Raw genomic sequence first — 27,968 nt, forward strand, 5'->3', positions numbered from 1 at the left:
CACGTCCAGTATGAAAAATTAAGCGTCTTTCGCTTCTCTCGCGCCCGCTCTATTTCTATTTCTCCGCCACGTCTCTCGACTACGCTTTTTATTCCGTCCGACTGTGCGCGGCGCGCACGCCGCGACTTTATTTTCCTCTCTATTCCGGCTCTTTTTCACCGCTAACGCCGCCACCCGAGTCCCGGGTGCTTTTCCTTTTATTGCCGCGCCCAACGTTCGACGATCTCGCGTGTCCCGACCAAATTTAGCCGCGCCGCGATCCCCGATAGGCTCTATAATTATCCCGTTTTATCTTCATCAGGCGAACGGACTGCCTGCTCTGGGGAGGCGGCGAGTCGCGCGGTCGAGGAAGCGATATAACTCGCCTCATTGGAGTGCGTTTTCGATTTAAGTCCGGCACGCCTGGACGTTTACATTCTCGCCGGCGAGTAAACGGCGAGAGAATTTCGAAGCGCTCTATCAACTTTGAAAAGGCACACTTTTATGTAAATGTGTACCGGATATAATTACTTGCGTTCAATTTTGAGTATTTTTAAATCTTACTCTTATATACTTTAATCTTATTTAATAATTTTATTTAGATAACTAATCGCGATGTAAAAGAATAGTATTTATTATTGGCATTAATATAATTATTTTAATTTCTCTTCTTATTTCCTTTTTCTCTTCTATATATCTGATCGCATCTTCTTGTAGATAATAATGTTTGTAAATACACCTCTCTCGTTACTCCCTGGTATTGGATTAAAGAGAAAATTTGTCGAGAATCCTTCGTGATAGTCATCCGGATAAATCGGCCCTACTCTTTAATTCATCTTCGTTACGCGCGTCAATCATCCAGTCGCGCTTCCTTCGTGCACCTTCATTTTTCATCTTTTTTTTTTCGATCGATAAATTACCGTGCAACACTCGGCAATTTCGCTCCTTTGACATATTTTTATCACGAAGGAGTTACCTATTAATGCGGAAATCCACGGAAGCTCGACACAAGAGGCATAGATTTTTGCATCCGAATACTTTCGGCCTCGCACTTTTCACGCTCTACGACATTTTTGCACGCTCGCGTGCTTTTCTCCGAAAAACCGAACATTTCTCGCTACATGAATACGAGACCGCGCGGAAAAATTCAAATTCCAGCAACCTCTGCGCCGAGGGACGGGAAATTAAGTTTCGTGCATTTCAGCTTTATTACATTGGGGGACGTGAAAATGCATACGATATTGTGAGCGGAATGCCGAAATGTTCCGGAGCGCGCTATTGTATTTTCTTCTTCTTCGAGTCAGTCGCCAATTTTCGGTTTTCGATTTTTCAATTTGTTAGACTTAACTCTCACCACGCACTCTCGATAAGGTCGCTTAATAAGTCCATACATCGCTTAATTCCCCCGCCCCCTTTTCCTCTGCGCACATTTGTTAATAGCATGATTTGCATCATATGATTTGACATGATTTTGCACTGATAGATTTTTTTACAATTATAACAAATGCTCCAAATTCCAGGATATCATAAATTCCAGGATATCATAGATTCCAGGAATACCTCAAACGAATGATTTCCCAGTTAACGTTATTTAACATTCATTCGTTCGCGACATTTAATTTTGCGACAATAATAATCGAATTAATACATGTGATATTAATCAATGCTTCTTCAGTTTCATGACAAATGCGTCATGACAAAGTTCCTACTATATTTCGTATCTTAAATGAGCTGCTCGTAGGTCCCAGATCGCCGTAAATCGGAGAACTTTGTGTACTGGCGTTTATACACGCGCGTGGTGTCATATATCCAAAAGCCTCGAGGCCAGGCAAACAAGACAAAAATAAATTGCCTATAGAAAATTTAATTACCAACCTCTCGTCGATAATTCTCTCAAAATTCAAATATACACAAAATTGTTAACTCTCGTTACATACCCGCTAGTATCATTATGTTGGAATTTAGATCTTCTGAATAATAATAAAAAATTATTTTATAAAAAATTTGTATTATAACAAAAAATAAAAAGTGAGAGATATGTTTGTATATAATTATATGAAATATGTTAGATAAAAAAAAATGTAGTAATGAATAAAATATCCGTACAAAAATAATAAAGTTTACGCAGAAAAATCTTAAAATATTTATATAAAATATTCATTAAGCAAGATTTAATATTTTGAAGCAGAAAACCTGTTTTAAATAAACGAAAACAAACTTTACACACCCGTTTTCTCTCTGCGAATAAACAAGTATAATTCCTTGCAATATTGCGACTAATTTGTATCTGACAGATATTTTAATTTTTGTAGATTATGTATAAACATAAAATATATGATATAATATAAAATATATGAAATATATAAAATATATGATAAAATATGTTTAAAATTTATTGTACTTAATTGACCGATTACATCTCGCAATTCGTATTCTTTTTTTCGTCTAACTAAATAACTGGCTTGCAATTTTCACGAATAAATTCATTCGAAAGAAAGGAATTTTTTAACACCAAAGTGTTTGAGATATATCTATTATTTATTCGTGTTAACCAAGTTACCGCAGACATCCATTCTGCATGCATGCGTCTGTTTATGTATTGTATATATGATATTCAAGTTCATAGTTTTAAAATTTCATATCGAATACACGATGCACACAATTTCTGTATTGATATGTATGTAGGGCAATGCATTTTATCCTCTTTACTAGAAATGTTTTTCATTTTCTGCCGTAGATACAGTAATATGTAAAGAAGACTCTCTCTAGGATTTTCAAGAAGAAATGTAGCAGTTTCTTTACTTCATCGATTGATTTCTCCATATCGTATCGTATTTTTTGTATATCGTCGATCTATTTTTAATTTCGCTTCGATGTAGCGTTCACTATCAATCATGGAAATTATTAATAAAGAACAAAATTAACATAGACTTTTTAATTAAATTATGTTCTTTTGACGACTTAATTGTCAGACGCCCGCCTTTCTCATTTTTTTCGTTAACAGTTAACTTTTCATTTATTATATAAAAGTATTATAATTCTAATAAAGAAATTTACATTAATACATTCAACATGCATTTCACTATACAATTCTTATTATTCCCCCTTTTGACGTATGAATTTTATTTGATTTTCTTCGCTCGTGAAATGTATACGTCAAACTTTACTGTCGCGAGCTTTCATAACCGTTATTTCACGAGCCGACGTGACGGAAGTAAAATCTGAGAAAGTGATCCCTATAGATATTCACCGTCAGTTGATATATAATGCGAACGCATCTTCGTATTCGCGGTTACTTAATCTCTTGCCGATCGTAACCTTTTAACTGCTCCCGCGCTCGTTTCGTCTCCGCCCATTTAATTTTGACTTTTACACCATTTGCCCTGCCTTAACGCGAGATTTTTATTCCGCCACGGGCGTAACGCTCGTTCTTCCTCGTCACCTCTCTCCCTCACCATCTACCGGAACGTAATAAATCCCAGCTATCCTGCACTTTGCTCTCTTACTCAGTACGCAACCCTTGTCTCTTTCTTTCTCTTTCTCTCTCTCTCTCTCTCTCTCTCTCTCTCTTTCTTTCCTCAAGCTCCTTATCTACCCTCGTTTGACTTCTATCTCTTTTACACCGCATGCACCTTTGCCGTGATAACTGAGCAGGAACGACGAAACGTAATTAGAAAGAACGCCATTTTTAAATCGTTCCTTTCGTTCCTCACCCTTAAAAAACGAGCGCGGATGACCGTCCTTAGCTTTTCACTCTCGTCAGGGTATGCATTCAGATTGAGGACCAAACCAGGAATAGGAAAAAGGGAGATGAGATCATCGAAAAAATGGCGTGAGTGAGATGGGAAACGGCCATTTGGAAATTGCAAGAGCTATCAGATACTTCGGTATAGAACGACAGAGGAAACTTTGGCGTAGAGACGAGCTTGTAGCCGGCTATATACGCTATAACATACATCAGTGATTCTCAATGTGCTCCTTGCATTCTCTAGTAGTGATTTTAATTCTCTAGTCTCTTCGTCAATAGAAAAGATCTTAAAAGCCTTTGAAATTCTTGCATTTAATTTTTAATCAAATTAAATGTTAATAAAAAAATTTTAAGCGTTAATAAACTTATTTACTTTTTTCTCTCCGTTAAATTAAAATTTTTTAAAATTAAATATTACTTTTTAACGTTAGAAGAATACATTGTGTATATGTGTGCATGTGTGTGTTATACACGCACCTGTATGTGTGTCTAAATGAGAAAAAGATTTTACATCGTCCGTCTAGGTTCGTTAGTAAAAGCCAGCGTTTCCCAAATGCTATTTCTACTGCGAATTATGCAAGTTACGCATCTTCTTATTATCGCGCGCTGGTCGTTTTTAGAGCGTTTTTATCCCGCGATGCGTCATAAAACTTGCACTTTATCGCGCACCGAATTATGCGCCGCCGTGAGAATGCAGAAAGCTTTAAATAAATTTATGCTTCTTGCGATACAGCCAGGTCGAGGTATTAAAGTTTGAGAACCTCTACGAGTTATATACCGTCTGTGCCGTACGCATCTTTGGTTGTTATGGTCTTCATGATAGACCCATTGAGCTATATATACCTTAGCCGGAGGGGTAACGACGACAATCAACTCTTGAACCCCTGGCTGTTAAAGACGGGTCGCGAGGAAAGCAAAACTATCGTCTACTACTCTGATTGGCGTTCAATATCAAGTCTGGGTTTATAATTTGTACAGTTACGTGATTGTTAATGTTAGGGTATCAAATTCGACGAACGTCACTTTTGACATGCGTGTTGAACTATTGGTGTTTTATGGTGAACTATCGGTTCCAGTTTATTTGCATGATTTGCAGGAAAATCGAGTAGCTAAACAGGCTGTTACAAGTAATAATAATTTTAACAGCAATGTTTCGTTTGCGATACGATAGCCACGTAACCACTCGGTGAAAACTAATCCTTCCGATTGCAATTCTATCCGCGCCGGATTATTTCACGTAATTACGAATTATTGCGGTACGTAGCTGTATTTCATGCTATGTTTACTCATGTCCATTCAATCATCTCTCGTTTTGCAACAATAAGAATTTTAATTATTTCTAATATACCAATAATACAAAATATATAGTTTTTAATAATAATCATAATAACACAAAAAATATATAGAAAAATTATTATTCCATTTTTTTCAGCAGAAAATTGTCACAAGCAAATTATTCAATTAAAAGATAATTTTCACAATGAATATAGAATATATAAAAATATCAAATTATCAAATTTACATCAATAATGGTAGTATAAATAAAGAATAATTATCATAATGTAATATAAATGTAATATGTCAATATATACACATGTAGTATTTGTGTATGTATGCATACACATAAACAAATGTACCTCAGAAATTATCCTATATTAATTCTTGATTCACGATTATATTGAATGAAATCATGATTACATTTCAATGATAATGCGATAATAGGTAATACGACAAGTATCGTAGAATTAATTCAATCTCTACAAATAGCGCAGTAATTTATAACAAATTGAAAGATTTAGTTGTACATTAACGATTTAATTGTACATTTCTTGTCTTTTAATCAACAAAAAGATACATAAAGATACAAAAGATACATATTTAACAAAAAAATTATATATTAAACTCAATCAACATGCATAATTCAATCAACAGCTATTTCGCGATATAAACTCGGCTAAAGGATAATTTAAAATGTATGCAACATACAACGCAATTGAATTTTTATCAGACTTCCAGCACTTAAAAGATTTTTACGAGCAAGGTCGATTTTCGTGAGTGGTCTTTCGCAGTCTTTGTGGTTCTTTCGAAGCGCGTGCTTAAAATACAGCGCAATAGTTAGCATCCTTAACGGCGAATAAAAAAGGAAATCGCGGAGAAAGAAAGAAGGAAATGCTTATCCTTTAAAGCGGATGTAGTAGAGGACACTACACGCTCGGGGGATCGGAACAGGGTGCATCCGTGTGCTCGCAAAAGCACAGCTCGTCATAAGTGAAAGCACTCACCCTCTTGCCTCAGCAGCATCACGAGCAGCAGCAATACAAAATCCATCGCTCGACGGCGTTCGCGCACTTTCTGGTCCATGGATTCGACTCGTAATTATCACCCAGCTGCTTCGGCGATCGACGACGATCTTGCCGACAATTTTCTTCTTCCTAGCGTCAGAGAGAGAGAAATGTCCCGTGATAATAAGAACGGGAAGAACGAAAGTGTTCGCACAGTGTTGACACGGCGGGTAGCGTTCTTTGAACACCTCCCACCAGGTTACACCAATTATTGAAAGATTAACTATCTCTTTCTCACCCTCTCTCGTAATTTTAATTTATCGATCTCACTGATGTAATTATTTAAAATCTGCTCATTCCAAAATTATTTACAATTGCACAATAAATCAATAATTCTTGTTCTTCCTTAATAAAAGTTTTTCATAATTATCAATTAAATATATATATGCTTATTTTTTTTTATTTTAATTTTATAATAATTTTATAACACTTGATAATTTTTGCTTACTTTCTTTGCAAATAGTTAATCTCTCTTATTAAGACAATTATTGCATTTTTCCATTTATATAAAACTCCCAATCGCTCTAGTAGAATTGAATCGTTATCAATGCGTTATTTCGGAGGCGCGTTCGCGGCACGATCTATAAGCGAGAAAGAGTCGCGGACAAACACCTACCATAGAGACAATCGCAAAACTGATAGCGAAAGGGAAAGGGAAGAAAGAGGAAAAAGAGGCGCTCGTCAGGCACGCGCGAGGCTGCCCATCGCGCTGGTCTTAATTACCGACGATGTTCTTCGTTATTCCACTGTCAATTAAATTTAATGATTGCCGCGGGTTATTGTGTTTTCATTGTGCGTCCGACCTGTGGAAGTACCGTATACGCAGTTAACGGCGACCCCCTTATTACGCATACGTTTACTCACGCATCGAGGCGTGTCTCCTTTCTCTTTGTCCTGAAAACATTTCGATCGGTTGTCGACCGAAATACCCGAGGGAATCCAGTATCGGATCGACATTATCGACATTATCGACACTTTTTTCATCGTTCTAGCGCACTTTTGTTGAAACTGGCCCCGCGCGACGTTTTCCTTTTTGCACCGTCAGTTAGAAATTTTTCGCAATTGATCTCCTTCTATTCTCTCTCTCTCTCTCTTTACCTTAAGGTGCTAAAAGCGCTCACTCGGGTCGAGTGCTCTTCATGTTCGAAGCTTTCGGTCGAGAAATTCCGGTAATTTCATGTGGCCCGCCCCTTGCTAACTGCATTTCCTCGTCGCAAGAAGTCGTAAGTCAAAGGGCAACGTCTTTAATTCGCGAGGAAAACGGTATGCTTTTAAATAGTCGACTCATTATAAAGAGCGTAGAGTCGAATTAAGGAGCACGCATAAAAATTGCTACAGCGCATGAATAAAGCAGACAGCGAATTCCAAAAATAGAGACGAATAACCAATCTCGCGTTCCTTCTTCCTTCTCCCACCCCGGGACGAGCGAGTTAATCCGATTAATAATTACTAGCTGTCAAGAGAGTGAGAAGGCTGTCAAGGCAGTCTCGAATGCGATACGATCCACGTAGTACCCCCGAATGAATTTATAACGAATTTCAGGAATAATCCCGGGGCCGAGCGGACGAGAGAAATCTCGGGCGAGCTCTTGTCTGAATAGCCCGAATCAGTCGAGAATACTCGGCGATTTGACGGGGTTTCCGGTAGCGGTGGTGGACGAGAGGCGGAGAATGGGAGGAGAAGAAAAGAGACGAAACTGCCGTACAACTGCTCCTACCCAGACGCCGGATGTGGATTTTAAATGCAACTTGTTGCCGAGTTTGCGCTGCAAGTCCCAAGCGTCCGGCTTGACAGTCGAAACGCCGGCTAACAGAACACGCTCTTAAGAGGAAGTTGACGGTACATACGCATGTTTCGCCAATCGATCGTCGTAAAGAGATGTACACAGATGGAGATAGATAGAGGGATAACGCAGAGGTTCCGGTTTACCGATGCACAACGGTCGTTGCTAATGAGCGTAGAGATCAAACAGGATGTTACTGTTTGTCTAACGCGGCTGACCTGATGCTCTAACTTTGGAATAGTGATTTGTGTTTATAATTGGGATGTATCTTGCGGGGATTCTGTTTACCGGCGATATCGTCCGTTTATCCGAATTGCATGTACAGGATGTATCGGAAACCAGCCGCTTTTCTTAGGTATCTCACTATTGAATTCGGCATTGTATCAAATATTCAATATCGAGTTAATTTACAGGAATAATATTACTTATTTGAACCTACGATTTAGAATCATACAGCAGACAAAAGTTAATAGAAATACAATTTCTGTGTCTCATAAATGTTTCATATTCAATCGTACAAACTGCAAAATTGGATCAAATTTGAGCTGTTAAAATATCGTTTTTAAATTTACAGATAAAAACAAGAGAGACACTGAGCGATGCATCCATTTCTCCACAATCTATCATCAAAGACACATATCAAAAAAACAAGTCAAAGAGAAAAATGACAGATCTAAATGTGATTATACAAAATTTACGCGAGATACAGTGGATAGATGGCAAGTTGCGGACAAAGTGAAGCGAAAAATATTGTTTCTTCTCATGGTTCGCATTGTGTAGGATACACACAATTTTTCTCGGAGCCACAAAATAGCCTCACCTTCACCACGTTCGTAAATGATTCCAAGTTTGAGAATTCGAAGGGCCGGCCAAAACTCGCACGAATTGTAGCGCGCTGCATGGTTTATTTATTCGCGGCAAGGCTATTCTCGTTTCCCCATCTAGCTTCCTTTTTCTCTCGCGCCCACGTGTGCGGGTGGCTACCGCGCGAGAACACCTTACACGCAATGCTCGTCCCGATCGTGTATGGCATCGACTACGAGAATCGATTTGTCAGCGGTTATTCCCCTTTAGATACATCCGAATAAAGGGCGGCGTGTCAGCTCGTTCATTCTTGACTTATTCACACCACAATACTTTTGTTGTATTTATATCTTTGCCTTCCCTTCCTCGCGTATTTCCTGAAGAAGTTCCTCTCCATCGGCGGAATATGAATAAACGATAAAGATTTTTATCGTTCGAGACTGTCCTTTTCACAATCGTGCGATAAAACTTAAAAGAGGGCCTAGTCCTCCTTTTTAAAAGAAAATATTTCTTTCGACAATATGAAGAATCTTTGCGACAAGATTAGTTATTCTCTCTCCTCTTAATATTTTTTCGTTAATCTTTAACATTGCATCGTTTAATTACGGAAGCTGGTTCGTTCACTTACACTAAAGCAATTTCTAAATAGCAAATTCCCAGTGAAAGAACGCGAAAATATTTTGACGCGATTTGACGTCGAAATCCTTTCATGTTAAAAGTCTGTAAGTCCCTTGATAATTTTACTATTTCATAACGTAATATATTCGAACGAATCGAATGCCACCTTCTTAAATTTTACACACGTCCGATCCTGCCGATTGTTAATTTCACTCGCCTGTGATTTTTGCAATATAGTCGCGATATGGAAATATTTCCCGGTATCACCATCGTCGATTCAATTGTCGCGTCACTTCGATCTCGCTGCTCTCCATAACTACCATCTGCGCGACACCGTTCTCGTTCTCGAATGCGAAATTCGAATCCCGCCATGCGTACTTTTTCATTGCTCCTTTTTCCCTGGAGCGCTCGCTCTCTGTCGCTCGTTTTCCATCGATATGCATCGGCATACGCTCGATGAAATCGCTCGATCGCTCATATAAAATCGAAGTCGATGCACCCACCAGGCGCGCTTTCCATTTCCGACTTTGTTCTTCTCGTCATAATCAGCCGTCGATTTTACCGATACCGATAACGGATGGCGCTCTTTATTATCCTGCTCGATTTTAGGCGACGATTCGGCTCCATTTCGCCCTTTATTCCTTGATTCCAGTTAAGAAGGTCTTTCCGCAATTTTGCCGGAAATATGAGGGGCGAATTTCCGTCTCGATAATCATGTCTCAATCCTGCACAGCATCCGCATTCATCGGGTGGATATCCCTCGTTTGTATTCTTACGACGTAATAAATTTCAATTGGCTTTCGCGCGAGTGAGCCTTTCGGCCTTCAGATTTTATGAAAACGTTCTTTTTGCGATATATCAATTCAATGTTTCATTAATTTTATTTCCGAAGACTATTCGCCGTGTAAGAGAATTTAATACTTATGGAAAAAGTATTAAAACAGAGTAATATTTTCTTATTATATTTAATGTTTATTATAAAAAATGAATCTTAAAAGCAACAGATCCTTGTTACATTAATAATCATTCAAACTATGTCAACTGAATCCGCGTAGAATAAACGATGAGCTTTAATCAACCAACTTAAGCAAACTGCACGGATCGCTTACTCCTGATTTGCATAATTTTCTAGATAAAGGAGATTTCGCGATGCATGTATAATGATATGATAGACAGGTTAGTTCAAGCTTCCGATCGATTGCGAATTTGTGATATTATATTTCTTTCGAGGGGATCGCATATATCAATATCACATATACCGTTGGTTAGGTTAATTCAAATGTATTATACCAATCTACGTGAATGTATGGGGATGTGTACGTGATTCGCATAATTCTGCGCGCGTATCTTATACATCGCTAAAATGCATATATTAACTCGATCGAGATTCCAATGGATCGAGATTTCGCGAAATCGCGTTTATTTTAGATCGCGTCCATTAATTCGCATCGCTAACCGATTCGAAAATCCCCGATTGCGAGTCTCATCATTTCGCGGAACATAATGAGATATTCCGGTTGCGTATCGTATTATGTACCAACATAATGGACCTGTTATAGACTCGTGCAATTTGCAATCGTGCCTCCGATCGGTATTGAAATTTAGCGTGACCGCATTTATATTTTGAACCGCGCGGGCGCATTAATTCGCCTTGCTGGGCGATTTGAGGCTGCGTCGGGTGCGCTGCCGCGGTTTTCAGCCTACCTTCGCGACCCGATCCGGGTTAAGAGCGGCTCGCCGCAATTCCGGGGACAGCATCGAAACTCTTCCGGCCGGCTGGTTTCATCGCGCGATCAAGCGACCGAAAACGCGAATGCGGTTTATATACCCGATCGGATCCTGGCGGCGGCGGTAGCGGCGACCAATGATTGAAATTAAAATTAGAGATAGCGTCGCTCGTTGTCGCCCGCAGCTTGTGTTTTTCCAAGCGGTTTTTCCATTCGCGTGCACGTGTTTACCCGTAGGGGTCGACCCGCGCGCGATCGGGGGAGATATATAAAATCAACGCCGGCACTCGACGCGACGCGATTCCGATTCATCCGCACGCCACCGTCCACGAGGGGGAAAACGTCATTATTGTGCGCGCGTTCGAGTTAATCCGAAGGAACGCGTGAGTTCCAGTTGGAATTAATTTCCATCTTCTCGCTCTGCGTCGAGGCAAACTGCGTCGACGATCCTCGGCGAGACCAAAGGATCCCGAAGGATTAACGTTCCGAGTTCCAGAGTCAATTGCACATTTCTCAGTCGCGTCGACGTCTCGCGTCGTATATTCTTCCGCACAATACTCTTCGCCGAGAGAAGGAAGGGAGAATGTTCTCCTTCTCTCGTCTCCTCACTTACACGCGCGACAACTTTATAAGTGGCGCCGCGGCATGCGCGGACCGTCGTCCGGGTGAAAGTTCGCGTCGCGGATGGCCGATGCGGACTACGAAAGCTCGACCGCGCGACGTTTTACCTCCGTACGGCGGTTCGTAGCACCTGAGCGCTTGCGCATCTCGTGCCTGACAGGTGCAACTGCACGCGCCGAGTCCACGACGATCGCCGACGAACGCCGAGGCGCCAATCAGACGTTGAATGCCGACATGGAAGCGATTATTATCCCTTTGTACTTATTATTATTATTATTGTTATTATTACTACTACCACTATTTATTATTTCTATTATTTCTATTATTATTATTGTTATTATTATTATTATTACTTGATGTTGCGCCAAGCAGCCTGAGCAGTCTGAGCTCTCTGATTGCGATTGTCTAATGTAAAATTAGAAAAAGAAAGAGAGAAAAAGCACTTATCGCCAGCGATACTTGCGCGCTTTTAGAATCGTTTCTGAAGGCGTCGGTTTCGAATAAATTTTGTAGATTACACACGTGTAAAGGAGTTTTCCGTATCAATATTGTTATGAAAATAACTATCTTTATCTCTTAATTAAATTATTGATTAGATAGATTCTGGTCAAATATTTTTATTTATTATTATTATATTATAAGAGAATCATTTATCATACATATACATTTTGTGCGCGCAAAACAAATTGCTTCAAAAATATACTTTTTAAATTGTTAAATTTTTATATAATTATGTCATAGGCATTTAATAATGTTGCAGAGATTAAATTTAAAATTAAATAAAAAATATTCAAATGTTCAAAAAAGTTATAAAAAAGAATAATATAAGAGGACTGTGCATATCATTGTGATTACTATTGAAGTTACATTCAAGTGAATATATAGGTACAACTTGTAAATTTCTCTGCCTTGAATTCCGGATGTTTGCGCTTTGTGAATATTTAAAGAAATATCATTCTGCATACAAAAGAGAAAAGGGGAAAAAAAGACGTGATTCTTCTAAAAAAATTCTTTGTAACTTATAATTTGCTGCACATATACATGATATACGTGATCCTGTCCATTTTCAGATTCTACATTTAATTGCGGTAGGATTTTGACATATGCATACATTATAGAGACAAATTTCGGAATGTTCGAAAGAATTATGACTACAGGGCGCAGTGACATGGAAGTATGATGCGAAATGACTAGGAACGCTGAGAATTATTATTGATGCCCACCTACGCAGACGTGTCGTGATATTGTTCCCGGTGATTATAGGATGTCGTCTAAAAATGAGGACGCTTGTACATACGTTGGCAGATCGAGGAGGAACAGTACTTTGACTATAGTTATCGATGAATCGACGAAACGATAATTCTTCTCGGCCGCTTCGGGATATATTTTCCGAATAATTTACATCGTACGCTTTTCAGGCGCCGAATTTCGGGTCGCAAGCTAGTCAAAGCATTCGTCCGCAGACTCTTAAATCCATCGTACTTTCGTACTTTCGATAGATCGATATCTAAGCGAGTCACGACGGCAGACTCGCACTATGCCAAAGTTTACGAAGCAGAGACGGCTGTCTCAGAGAACACGCGTCGGATAATTCTATTGTTGCTCCAGCGAACGTGCAACTTGTACGTGACCTATAAGTTATATACAGTTAGTTTCACGTCAGGACTGTTGCGCCCAGCATTACTCGTTCAATTAATTGCCCGAATACTCGTGAACGGCCTGACATTCGCGCGCGTTCAATCGCGCACCAATTCGCTGATTTGTTTGCGTCGACTATTTAAATGCATTGATGACGATCGACGTTTAATGTACAGTTTAATCGCTTGCAGAAATAATTATTCCTCTATCTCTTTTTGGTTTTCTCTCGTATTATCATTTAATCTCAATAAAGCATAATTTTCCTGGTTCCTCAAATAAAAATTGACAAAATTGTCCACAATAAACATATCGATGATTCAATCATTTTTCATGTGATAAAAAATGAGAAATGGTTGTATGAAGCAACGAGATAAGAAAAAAGGATGAATCTTATGCTCAATGATATACGCTTTTTTACATTAAATTTCAAATAATATGTCTAACATTTTTATATAATGAATAATAAATATAATTGTAATAATAGTAATTCGCCAGTTGTCGACTAAAATTATTATTCAATATAACACAATCGTGAAATTCGTATCGGCTGACCCGTTCACTTGCCAGCCGCAACAGAAGCCCGTTCATTAGTTTCCATACAGATCCGGTCTTGAACGAGGAAGGGGAACACCGCAAGAGGTTGAAACTAATTTTACCCTGTCTCTCTCTCGCTCTCTCTCTCTCTCTCTTCTCGGTATTCGCTGGAGAGCACGTTTGTTCCACTTTGCCGAGGCGAAAAAACGATAGCGACGGCGGAGAAAATATCGCGATAGAGACTACGTAATGCACCGCGCAGGTGCATATCCGGATAGCTTGCATATTTGCGTACGGCGGGATGATAATCTCTTTTCGTTTGCGCGGATCGTCGCCGTCTTTGCCCCCGGAATTTGCCGATCTTCTTTCCGGTCGACTTCGCCCCCGGGCCGCAAAACCGAAATTGATATAACGGCGCGTTCCGCGCGTTACCGTAACGGGTAACGGGTAGCGGTTACCGTTAAACGCGCGTTCGCGCCCGCGATACGCTTCATCTCGCCGACCGGCGAACGAGGCGCATACTCGAGACGAAACGAAATTCCGAGGGAGGTGGGATCAAAGGGCAAGGTATACCTTCGCATCGTTTCGTCTTTGCCTCTGTTACTCGATATTGCGCCGCGGGGCGTTCCAACGAAATCAAGCCGCTAGGTTAATGTTAAGATAAAAGAGAACGGACGCGTAATCCTTTCTTTTTAAGTAAATCTCTACGTTTTGCTCTCATTTGCATTTTTCATTATAAAAATACAAATGCGTGCATAATTTGATTATTCTGCTGCGTTATTACGTACAGACTCACGTACCTACGTACGCGTATCTGCGTTTTATATATCTTAATTTTATTTTTATCATTAACATTTCCATAAAACGCCGTTGAGAAAGATAAATAAAACAATAAGTTACTCGTTACAAGATAAACGCTATCTCTTTTGCAGGAAATGATCACATTTTATAGGAATCTGTTTCCGCTTACTAAGCTGCCCTTTGTATAATACTTATTCCGCGCAGGAGTAGACTCGCCGCGTTCAGTCGTTCCTCTTTAGTCGGCATTTCGATATAATCGGGAGCGTTTTACTTTGACAGCTCGTAAAAACCAAATAATTTACGCCGTAATTGCACGGTTATTAACGCAATGAATGAATAATCGGTTTATGCGACCTCCAAGACCGGAGGATCAATTGAATCTTTGATTTGCGCGCATTCGAGAGTCGGTACTCACGGTTGAATGCCGTTGCGCCAATTTCTTACTTCGCGCGTGCAAACTGATGCGAGAACAAAACTAACTACTTTGCAATTATGCAAAGTTTCCCGATAATTCGTAAATTTATCGCAAACAGTTCCGTGACACTGAATTAGGACGCTTTGAATTGGCACAAAAAGGGATAAAAAAATTATTATTTTATATAACACTGGTTGTCAAAAGTAAAAACATATAAATAATGTCAAAGGGATTTAACCATAAAGATACTTCATATTTTGAAAAGAAAGCAGCTGACGAAAATTATTATTTTATATAACACTGGTTGTCAAAAGTAAAAACATATAAATAATGTCAAAGGGATTTAACCATAAAGATACTTCATATTTTGAAAAGAAAGCAGCTGACGAACAAAAAGAAACGCGGAAAATGCATAGAAACTTTGCACATAAAAATAATATCATCAATCTAAAGAATATATTCCATGCATTAAATATCAATCAAGGCAATCAATTATCGCAAGCAAGAAAAGATAGCATAATTATATCGGTTTCACTTCTCCGATTCATGCATCTTCGATTAATTGACAATAGTTAACTATTTAATTGTTCGCATAATTTTTATATTTGATGACTACTCGATCAACGAGTAATAATAGTCAACCTTCTTCGATATTCCTCTACAAGTCTAGCTCTACACAGACTTGTACTACTTAATCCGAATAAACAGGAGCAAGAAGATAGTATTGACCATCTCTTCTCGCAGTTTCTACGAATCACCCGCAGGTTGTAGGTTTGCTTCCAGAGCGACTCGGTCGTCTCGAATTCAAGCAGCGGTAACCATTGAAAAGGGATGGCAAAAGGAGTGGAAAAACGGGCTGTTAGGAACGAGACAGACACGGAGACACGCAACTCGGGGGTAGATTCCAACGATCTTTCCTGGCTACAAGGAGTTAATATTTATCGAGGCTGTAATTTTCTCGAGACTCCCCGAGACTATCGCGGACCGCCAATGCGTACGACGACACGGCTCGATGAACCACAACGAAAGAAAAATAAGAAAAATAATCAAAACATCGGGGTTAAGGTACATGGTTATGTTGACGTAAATTATTATGCTGATGTTTCTTTCTCTACACAATGTCCAAGATTTATTTCGCAACATAAGTCAAATCAATCATTTGCAAAAAACACATGACTCTTCCTCTTGCGTTTTTTCAATTAATTCAATTCAATATAACGGAAGAACGGTATAAATGTGATTTAATTCGCGCATGTTGTTTACGAGAAGAGATATTGAAATTTAGTTTTTCACGTCGCATTGTGTCCATCGTAAACATAGTTTTAAACTTGGTAGCAATAATAACGAGAAGTATTTTTTTTCGATTTGCGATATGACGCGCGTTTCCGCGCAAAATCACACATAGTGGGTTATGATTTCTAGGTCGCCGACTGCAAAACGTACATCATTGCACAGAGAATAACGTGCTTTGGTGATACAGAACATATCTCCATATGATGCACGGGCAAACCACATATTTCTCTACCTGGCAGCTCGATCTACCAGTTTTATGTTTTCTTCCATAAAAACAGCTCGCTCCCTTTCACACGAGAGAAAGTTCGAGAAACGAGCTGTCGTCGGTAACCACAACCGATATCTACTTTTTATTGCAATATATCTTAAAAAGAAAAAATCAGTATCATATGAAAAGAAATATCTTCATGAATGGTATCTTTATTCGCTATATTTTTCAATCTTCTTCGAAATAGTAACTGATTGACGTATTTTTAGGGTGCAGAACTAAACTAATTTCAAAATCTGAAAGAAAGTAAAAGATTTGTAATTATGAAAGATTTTTTATTGGTTTTTATAATTTCCAATAAAACCTTTTACGAGAATTTTGAAAATTTTCTTTTTTCATATCGAGTGCTGATTTTATATTTGCAATGCATCGCTATCAAATAAAACGATTCGATATAATTTTTTTATAGATTTTTGTAGATTCGAGAAAAGAGAAGGCGATCGGCCGTTTAATCCTACGAATCGATTTCTCATTGTCAACAAATAGTAATCAAATTTCTTGCGAGGCAAACAGAAACGACAGCATAATTAGGCATAATACCGCTTGTGATTTATGATATCGCACGTGTAATATCGTGGTATCGAACATTCCTAGCGCCGATTAATTGATCCAACAATGAACACGTCGCGTAGAATTAATTTATAGAAGTACCGATCATGCTCGTCAACAAGTGGCCGATTCGTCGACTATCGTTCGAGATAATTGCCAGAGACGATCTCTGCGTATGTTGCGTATATCGGAGTTGTAAGCGCTACTCGCTTGCACATTTTCGTCCTCACAATTCATTCTGGTAATCTGAATAAACAAACTCCGTGGAACGCGCAATGCAAAGAAATTTTACGCTAAATTTTATGTAAAATTGCGATTGTGAATATGAGTAAGTAGCGGTACAAAGAGAGAGAGAATTCACGTTGCCTGTGGTAGTTTATGAAGCCAAAATAAAAGAAGAAAGAAATGAATAAGCAAATAGAAGAAGCACAAAAAAGTCAAATCAACATTTACTAAAACAAAAGGCAAAGTAATCTTTTAAATTTCTTTGAAAGCAAGAGAGAGAGAGTTTGATGAGAAGGAGTTCTTATCAGAAATTGTAGAATATTCCTAAATTTTAGAAATTGTTAATACTATAGATATTGTGCGAGTATTCAAATAGGATGTAAGCAATTAATTTCAAAGACGATAATATATTATATTTGCGCTGCAATCTGCATTGCGTTATAATGAACATTTTCCGTAATTCATAAATTCTTGCGGAGATGTGTTATGCTTGAACTGCGGTGGAAAGCGAAGAATAATTCGTAAAGCAAATATTTACTGTAACTTATATTTATAGCGCCGCGCGCGCGGGGTCTCTTCATTCCGCGACTTTTTGCCGCCGACGCGAGAACAGTGCGGAGAATAACGGAAAAATGCGAAGACAACGGCGCCGCGGTCCTTCGGGAGATGCCAAAAATGCACATTTTATCGAGCCGGTATCTTTGCATGCACGTTGGATCCGTGCATGCATATTTCCCGGCACGTTTCCGCCGGGTATCCCAATGTTCACGCACGTACCTTCTTCCTGAGCCCGGCTATCTGGATAAATAAACCGTGCAAGGTCGATCAAGACTGCATATTCATGGAAGTTCAGAGAGGCGATTTATTTTTTTAAATTTATTTTTTTAGGTTGCGCGAGATGTTTTAAAGTGTGTGGACCGGATAGAGATACGTATCTGTCTCGCGGATCCGGTGGCCATATGAAATTTTTCGAGCGATACTTCTAGAACGAGCATCAGGTTTTATCGCATGATCTTCTTTATCGAATACAAATAAAATGTTTCTCAAACATGTATATTTCCGGACCGTGCTTAAATTACATGAAGCTGGTTCCCCACACAATGGAGTTTTCGATTCGTTTGTAAAAGTCATTTCTTTCGAATGTGTTTTTATGTGTCCTTCAACCTGAGTCCGAGAGGTCTTCCATTTCGCGAGATCTTTTCCATTTCCCGAGCGAAGAGAACTGTCTTCCGGTTTCTTCGAAAATACTTTATGTATATCGAAACATAAATGAGGCTATCACATTTCATGCTTATACAAAATCACTCTGTTTCAGTAACTCTACCTATTTTTCAAAAATAAGGTAGAGGAATAGAAAGGACCATTTTTTTATAATATATCTTTTCTCTTTAACATTTTTCAGAAAGAGAGCAAGAGAAAGAGAAGAAGAAAAAGTTCGAATTCATACATTTTTTTAGGGCCTGAAATGTTTAGAACCTTGACAAAAGACCGCCACAAATATCGCGCCATACAAATATGTCCCGGGAAGCATTCTCGCTGATTGCATCCCTCTTCCTGGGGAAACGTAGCGGAAATTACAAATTTGTGCGTCACGAAGAAAATATGTAATTAGGAATATTTTTGAAGTAGAGTCAGAATGGGAAAAATAAAGCTTCTCTCCTCTCGTGTCCTGCACACACCGGGAACCATGGCGCAGTTACGAAATTAAGTGCGGTCCACGGCCGCGGTGCACCTTCCGGCAGTTTAGTCACCGAGAAAAGAGCGCACGGGAGGAAAGGAGAAAAAAAAAGGGAGATGTGAAAGCACGACTTTGTCCCCTCGATAAGCGGATTCTCCGATTCGCCTGGCGTTTTCGCGAATTTCACTCGACCGTTCTCTCTCTTCCTCCCTCTCTCTCGTCCCGCTATTGTGGCATACGAAGTACGTGGTGCACGAAGAGCCGAGCAATTTAGTGAACGATGTACTTAAAATCTCCGACAATGTCTTCTCTTTGCTTTACGATCCTACAATACAATGCTAGCCAATTTTTCAAACGATAAATTTTACACTTAATGGCGACGTACTATTCGTTTATCATGATCTTTCTTCGCGCTCGAAAATTTCATAATCGAACTATAAATTAAGGCTGACAATTTGTCGGTTGCTTTATTCGCAAAATTGAGAAAGTTACATGATGAAATGGCAACGATGCGAAACAAGAGAGAGAGGTGGAAGGGGAGGGAAAGAGAAGCGAGAGATCGAAAGAGTACGAGAGTAAAGCAAGGATAAAGTTTTGCTAATTTCATATACACAACGAAAATCCTCGTTTCTACATTCGTGTGCGATATGTTGGCGTGTGAGTAAACTTACGATCTAAAGGTCCATTCATACCCGCAGGAAAGATAGCTGCTCGAAACGTCAAGTGTTCTCGAGTGCAGCTAAAATATAATAAAACAAAGTCGAATACTTTAAAGTATGGCCTAATAATACTCAACAAGGCAGTGTCGTTGAATTAAGATAAAAGTCGAGTAAGCCGGAAGGTAAACGAACCACAGTAAGGTAAGAGAGAGCAGAAGATTTAATAAAGATGGAGAAAGAGCGGATGGACAAAGAGGAAACGCAGCTAGTCGCCTCGCAAACTTTTGCTCGCTTCATCCATAAATTCTGGTAATCGCGCACTTAAGGTGTACTCTGCAAGTAGTAGAGAAGCGCAGTCGAAACGCAGTCAATGTATCTTACGGGCGTTCATTAACAAACTTACACAAATTATACCAGTGAAATTCTCGCTCGCATCGTTTGCTCGCATGGAGCACTTATCGCGATATAGCTGTGGGACGAGAAACGTTGTGACGTCATCTTAATGTATCGTTGCGCAACCCCCCTTTAATAGCTTATATATGGCGCGTTCCGCCGAAACGCAAGCAACACTCGGATAGTATGAGTCTTTAATCAATTATGCAAATGATTTGCGGACGACTACTGTATATCCATCTCCCCTCCTATCCCCTTCGTCGCGTTAGGACGCGCAATCTAGATGTTCTCCCTTGTCTTTGTCTCTCAGCTTTGTTCTGCGTATAAGCTCCCCACGGAAATATACGTTCCGCTTTCTCTTTCTTTCTCGCACTCTTCTCTCATTCTCCAACAGCGTCGACCCAGTTGGCATGGTTGTTTATTAAAACTTCCAAATTAACCAGCTTTAATCGTGTTTATTTTACGCTTTTTGTTACCTCGGTACATTATTTATTACGGCGAGCCAGTCCTCGCGACCTCCCTCCGGTCTTTAATCCTCTCGCACAAATCGCGTCCGTCTAACCCCACCTCTCGCACTTGGTTCTCTCGTGCGCTTTCATCCACCTCTCTTTCATTTTCTCGCTATTCCACATCCTTTTTCTTTTGCCATGCCGTTTACACCATCCGCCGAGTATCGTTCAACCCATCGTAACGTAGTTTTGGCCTTTGCACGAGTACCCTTTTACCTTTCTACCTGACAGCTCATCCGCGTCTTCTTCTCCCTTGTCGTTCGCTATTCTATTTTATTCCACTCTACCTCTTGTTCTAACACACATTTATTTATCTTTCGCATTTTCGCGTCTCTTCCGTTTTCTCATGTATGTCCAGCGAGTTATGTTTCGCACCCTCTCCGCGGAAGTTTAAATACTAAGTTACGTCTGTGGTCAAGCATGGACTTATGAAAAATGCAAATGATGTGAAAATGTAAGAGATAGAAAGGATTCCGTTTCGAGAAAAAACAAACCCAATCAGCACCAAAAAACGATTACGAAAAAAAACGTGTAATAAAATGCGTTTCATGCTTATTATAATATGCGTGAAATAATTTGATAATTTCAATTTCCGATAATTTATAATAATTGAAGTAGTAATAATTTATACAATAACAGTTGACGTAATAATGGTTTCGACAATGAAAACAACAACAATTTAAATAATAATAATTTGAAAAATGATAATCTAAAAAAGAGTGACACGTGAGACTGGAAATAAAGGGTTGCATGAAGCTTCGAGGTTCAACCCGCATGCTTGTATGCGCGACATAGTTTCGGAAACTTCAATGTTGCCGTGAACACCCGCGAGACTCGTATCCTAGGACAAACTGGATGAGAAACTGCACGAAACGCGTTCAGACTAAGATCTAACGGGGAACATGTGCTATGTGTATATAGCGTACATATATGTACATGACTACGCTCGCATCTGCCTCAAAACGTGCTGGATCGCGTGTTCTTTAGGTATTTCCGTCCGCATAATACACGACGAGTCGCGTTGCGATCGTTGCGAATAAAGAATTCAGACTGGTTGGTAATAATCTGCGAAATCCAATTGTTCACTTAACGACGGAATGGCACGTTGCATATGACATTTCGAATCTGTTCGTTAACTTTTAACGCTCCACGGTTCAACGAGTCATTGGAATCAATTTTTTATTCGCTAGTTCGATAGGAATTCATCGAATAAAACCCGGCCGCCACAGCAAATGATTCCGGAATAATCGTTATCGAACTTGGATGGCAGTTCGACGATGAATCGGGAGTCAGCTGACCAAGATCCACCGGTAAGTACATCCCGTACCTCGAAAGTCGGCCGGCGAGTTTGTGCGCCGGGACTTCCCATCGAATTAGAGAAAAGTGTTCTCACGGCATCTTGCGCACTCCGCCACAAGGACAAACTTTTCCGTTAATCTCCTGGAAACCCCTGCGGGGCGCGATTTATCGAGGATACTCGATACGCGGAAGCTTCCTCGATTCTCGATTTATTCCGGACTCCTCCGAGCCCCGTCCGTCGCGCTCGACTCCTCCTTCTCTCTGCCTCCTGATTCTTTGGCAACTTTCCGCCTATCGGAGCCACGTTTTTTCCCATTATACTTTACTCAGACGTTTTACAATGAGGCATTTGTATATTCGAGAGGACAAGCCGACGGATCTCGAATTGCGCGAATACGCTGATCGTGAGACATTGTGCCTTTGTTTCAAGATTTAACATGATGTAACTCGGAGTCAGGAATACGTTAGCATGAATGGAATATCTACGAGCTTCTGGAACTTTGGAAGGGATTACATGCGTATCTTGAATGTATCGGTATACTATTGGATTGTGATGTTAATGTTAAAATATACACTTTATCCCAAGCTAAATTCTTCATATTTTTTAATTTAAATGGATTTATTGATAAAATTTCATGTCATTTTAAGAAAAAAATTTCATTGAGTATCATATTTTTTAATAAATTTATGACTGATATGATATAATTGAAAAAAGATACATTGTTTTATTTCTAAAGCATATAATTTAAATAACGTTCCATTGCAATGACAAGTCATTGTACAAAAGATCAGAAAATATTCTGCCCTCAAAGTCAATGTAACATCTTTAAAAATGATACGAGAGCGAGAGCGAAAAATCTGCAGCGGCTTAACTCGAACATGTTTTGCGGAATTAATGAATGTGACCGCGGATCAAAATTTCCAATTTGTTAATAGCGCTATTCTTTTTCGCATCGATATACACCAGTCATTTTGAATATTAAAGAATTAAAATAGAGAATGGGAAGAATATGTTTTGGTAGTGACTGAGAGAAACGGATGTTAACTGCTCCACATGGGAAATGGCGCGAACTCGAGACTCCCACACTCGGCTCATTAACTTGAATTATACGAATAATATTTTCTTGCCTAACGGGAAAATCAATGCGTCTGCCGGAGAGATGCATAATTCATGTCGTAGTATCAGACAGATCGAGGATTAATAGGCCTGATCGGATGCTCTGCAATCGAGCATTTACCGTCCTTTCGCTCTCTATTCCTCTCGTTCCTTCTCTCCTTTCTACCCACGTTACGTTACTTCATTTCGGTTAAAAGAAATCGATGAGCTATACCGACGAGAAAGCCTTTAAATGATTCAGGATATTATTAGAACGATGTTTCTTTGTAATTCATTTCCCAACATTATTATCTAATTCTAGTCGATCGTCGAAAGGAGAAAGAAAGGATTATTTCGTCTTGTAGTGTCCTATTGAATATTCTATTTTCTTAATATGTTCACATTGTATATAACATATAAACAAAACACAATTTAATGGACCAACTTTTAAACATCGTTGCCTTGGTATAACGCTCCTTTCTTTCTACATCCACAAAAAATTGATTGCAGAGCAGGAATTTAATTATTCTTCCTGGGTACACGGTTTGTGCCGGTTGAGTTCGCATCAGAGGAAATATTTAACCTCTTCAGTTTAAATAAAAGTCTTGTCGTGAGCTGCAAATTAACGATTTCAACAATGACTTGACTCTTTCGCTTTTTTAATCGTCTGAGACAAAAAATGAATAAACACAAATAGAAATGGAATTACAACCAAATCTTAATTTCAAGGATTAGAGTGTCGTTTCTTTGAAAACTAAATTTCTACTAATTAAGAATTAGCAAAATTTTATTCCTACTGATTCTTAATAAAACATAAGAATTATTTATATTCGAATTTTTTATATTCTATTTATCGTTTTAGGATTTTAAGCTCTTACAATTAAATAAAATAAAAATTTGATTACATATCGGAAAATCAACAGTTTGGCCAAAATTCTAACGGTAAATAATTTAGCGCATATACAGAGATTGTAAATACTGTTCGTGATCGGTATTAAGATTTAATCGAAACGAGCACGTACCGACAGATAATTCAACGGCTCGTCCCCGGAAGTTAAGTGACGTGACGTAGAAACTAAGCACAGCTGGGAGGAAAAAAACAGTCGGCGGCTGGATTTTAAAAGAGCGGTCGAACGGTAGGTTGTAACGCGGTTAACTGCAGTCACGAGTCGACCAAAGTTCGATAGCACGGGCTAAGAATATATTTCAATTGAAATCGTTAAAAAGTAGTACGGCAAAATAATACGGGAAGAAAAGAAAAGAGAAGAAAAGAGAAGAACGTGAAGAATAGCAAGAATATCTAACGTTGAAAGAAGCGACGTGGAAGCGCAATTTAGCCTCAATGTTATTCTCGAAGTGTTCGTTAATCTTATTACGAAGTCGAATATTTTTAGACGCGCTTATTTCCATATCCAGTAACCAATATAATTTTTATTATTGTGAATTAGATATATTCAAATGAAACACAGATTAAAATTTTTATGGAACATTAGTCCACGTTTCAAAAGTTGAACATACTTGATTTAGAATTAATATTTAGAATTCTTAGGTTATAAAGCACGATAAAAAAAGCGCAAAAAAATTCTAGGACGAAAATTATTAAGGAAATAAAAAAAATCATTGCGCTTTCATCACTAGGATATTTTAATGTTAACGTCACGTGCGCGCGCGCGAGCGTAGTCGCAGTATTCAATGGAGCTCTTCATTTATACTTTTATAAAATAATTTTGTAATATGTGTATATAAATATATTTTTAAAATATATCTTTTTACGGATATATTAATTGTGCAAAATGTCCTAGATTAATCATATTTCTTTTCAATTATAGAATTTTAAATATTTTTTATTAAAAATTTAATACAACGTTTCCTGTAATATTTAATTTTTATAAAGAGATATCTCAATAATTAAATTTTAAATTAAGATTTTTTAGGTAGACATTTTGTTTAAAAATATCTACCTAAGAGAGAGAAAAAAACTATGTAAGGAATAAAATTGTATACATTTCTCTAATACGGAAGCGTAAACAAGTTTTTATTTTTTTTGTTTTTAAGTTGAAATAAAATACGACCCGAGATATTTTATTTATAAATTCTCTAACTTATAATATAATTTTTTATATATAAAATTCTTATATAAAAATATAAATTTATTATCTTTTTATGTATTTTAAGAATGAAAAATATTTGTAAATTTCTATGAAAATTTGCTTATTGTTCACTGTGTTCATCCGTACGATATTTAAAAACCCATTAAACATTTATTTTTATAATCATTTGTTTCCTTTTCTTTCTTATAATCATTTATACGTTTCCTTTTCTTTAGATTATATTTAACTATTAAAAGTTTAGCATACTTGACTATTCATTTATATCATAGCCAGTAAACGCGATTGCATACATTTAGATTTCTCATACATATTAAAGTCTATGTTTACATCAACACATTAGAAATTCTGTGCTAACATGGTCGAGAACTTCCTCGAAATATTCATTACTCAGTAAAATCGCTATCATCTCGCATTTTCCTACAGTGTCATTGATTGATAGTCTAATGATAATTAGATTAAAAATAAGTTTTGTTGCCGTTAAAAATAGAACATTGATACATATTACATCTATTGTTTTAGAAATTTTGAAAAGTTGTAAACATAATTTTAGAAATAATTACTAGTTTAATTACTAGTTATGTGTGAACGATAACTTATTATTAAAAAAAAATACTCTTATCTTTATATTCATATAAATGAAAAGACAGAGATATATCAGGTAGTTTGAACTAATTGCGAGATTCTCTTAATAAAACCGGTTACACTTTAAATACGTAATAAAAATAAACGACCGAGTAACTTTCTCTTTGTTAAGCGGCGCCTCTTTATTCCCGTCGGCCATCATGCGATTCAGTATCGATTCAACGGGATTTTTAATTTCCCCGAAAGCCGTGCGATATCCTATATAGCGTGTCACGTGGCCCGAAGAGTCTCCAGATGTTGGCTATACATCACGGTTGTTCGAGCATTGCGGTGCCCGGTTATATCAATTTCGCGCTGGCGCGCGCGCGTCCGCGTCCGCTTCCCGTCGTGAAAACCACCGACGTCCTTACAAATTGCCATCGCGGGTGCTAACTAAACGTGCACCGTACCCGCTCAACGAGAAACGGCGACCCATTAATATCGCGAGAATGGCGCCGCGGGATCGCCGATGCTCTCGTTGGCGCTCGTACGTTTTCCCAACACGGACTGATTGCAGTCCACGAGAAACGTGCTGAACGACGATAAAAATTGGACAATCTGTGGTCGTATTTCTCTCTTTTTTTATAATCTAACAATTGATTCTCTGAGGGAGGACAATTGTACCAAAGTGCCAAAATAAATATCTATTTATATGTACTTCTGTTCAGCAATAATTGCTTCTACTTTAATATTAATGCATGACTGATCATTTTGCCAATATTTTCGGAAAATATACATTCGCTGTTAATTTATCTAGTAATCTTATCGTTTCGTCATAATGCACCGATTAAAGAGCCCATTTTAGGCAATTTATAATTCATGAGAGAAATTCATTCGATACACGTAATACATATACATGCACACACACATAGCTACAGATTTTAATTTTTTTATAATTTTACGTGCCGCGCATCCTGCACATGTATCTATTCTGGATCTTTTCGAATGCTTTTTATATCCAAAGCACGTAGAGAATTATAAACAAAATTACATTTTATCTTTTATCACAATTTATGAATCACCCAAAGCGTGCTTGAAATAGATATAAAGTAAAAGATCTATTCACCCTCTCTCTCTCTTTCTCTCTAAAAAAAATCGACGATGGATTGGTTTACAAGTACGATTGGATCGCGCGTACAACGATTCAAGCCTCCCAACATTTCAAGGTCGGTAGACCTCGTAAATGATTCGTAAGCCCGATATGATATTAAGAGGAGCCAGTAGCACAAATTAATGATTGCTGTCAGCGGCGTTCGATAATACGGAACAAGACATATCGTGCGAAATCACGCGACGGCGCACGTAGCTACCAGTGCGGCAACGTTGTTTCCGGCACAACACAACGCGTTGTTCACCACTCATATTATATCACTCCGCATTAGATTCGTCCAAGGTATGCCAAGAGTCCGTGCATACAGAGAGAGCCGAGAAAGAGGAAGGGTGAAAGACAAGCGCGCGCGGGGATCAGACGAGAGAAACGGAAAGGGTGTGCGGGACTAGGGAGCATATAATGGCGAGTATTACGGGCACTTAGTCACTTTTGTGCCGCGGCCGCTATTGTGCTAACAATAAGACAAAAGATGGCGAATCCCCCGGAGCAATTCAGCTGTCCCGTACAAACCAGTCGCCAACATCGCGCGGCATCGCCCGGCTTCGCTCGGCTCGGCTCGGCTCGGCTCAACGCGTCGCGACGCGAATGCTCGAATGAGCATGATGCTCAGAGGGAAATTAAGCCCCGGTCTGCTTCGACGCCGCCGATATATGTTTGCCTTCGTTCGCAGAGCGAATTGCAGCGAGCACCGAAAACGTGCGCCCATATTCGCAGTGAGAGCTTTCCTTCCCGAGAGCAAACCCAGGCACACATTGTGCGCGAATCAGCTTTTGTTATAGCACTGTTCCATTTTAAGCTTAAACAGAAAGATCCTGCGCGCGCGCAGTTCTCGCCATTTGGAATTCCTGTCTACGTTTTCTCTTTAATGTTCTTCTTCTAGACGGTATAAAAGTCGCCTCTTGACAGAATGATTTCTCCTTTATTTTAAATACAGCGTTAATGAATTTGTAAAAAATTAAAAGAAAATAATGTCGTCATCGAGGTGTCGATTACTATAACTTTCAAGAAAATTGACTGCGAAATGGTATACTAATTAATGTGTTAAAAGTATTGATGAATTGCCTTTGGAACCGATCTCAAAACTTGTCAAAGTATGACGAGCCGTACGTGGCATGCCAATCGAAAATTCGATAAAGAGGAAAACGA

The 27,968-nt window shown here is 38.7% G+C and overlaps 2 protein-coding genes across 3 annotated transcripts in view; one reads left to right on the forward strand and one right to left on the reverse strand.

Moving 5' to 3' along the window:
• Positions 1–27,968, forward strand: part of Rh5 (Rhodopsin 5) — a 233,643-nt gene that overhangs the window by 195,912 nt on the left and 9,763 nt on the right. The gene's annotated exons all lie outside the window — the stretch shown is intronic.
• LOC145966940 (uncharacterized) overlaps positions 1–27,968 on the reverse strand; it is a 119,399-nt gene that overhangs the window by 73,392 nt on the left and 18,039 nt on the right. Inside the window, exons 1-2 of one of the 2 annotated variants that reach the window (XM_083091389.1) lie at positions 10,979–11,686; positions 6,010–6,159 (exon numbers count right to left, since the gene is read on the reverse strand). In XM_083091389.1, coding sequence (XP_082947515.1) covers positions 6,010–6,088 — 79 coding nt within the window. In that variant the 5' untranslated portion in view covers positions 6,089–6,159; positions 10,979–11,686. Of the gene's footprint in view, positions 1–6,009; positions 6,160–10,978; positions 11,687–27,968 lie in introns of those variants that run through there. The other variant, XM_083091390.1, reaches the window with a different exon arrangement.

Source organism: Camponotus vicinus, unplaced genomic scaffold (genome assembly GCF_025532165.1).
Source record: "Camponotus vicinus isolate PSW18456_S1 unplaced genomic scaffold, iyCamVici1.0 SCAF_2, whole genome shotgun sequence".
Classification (NCBI taxonomy): domain Eukaryota; kingdom Metazoa; phylum Arthropoda; class Insecta; order Hymenoptera; family Formicidae; genus Camponotus; species Camponotus vicinus.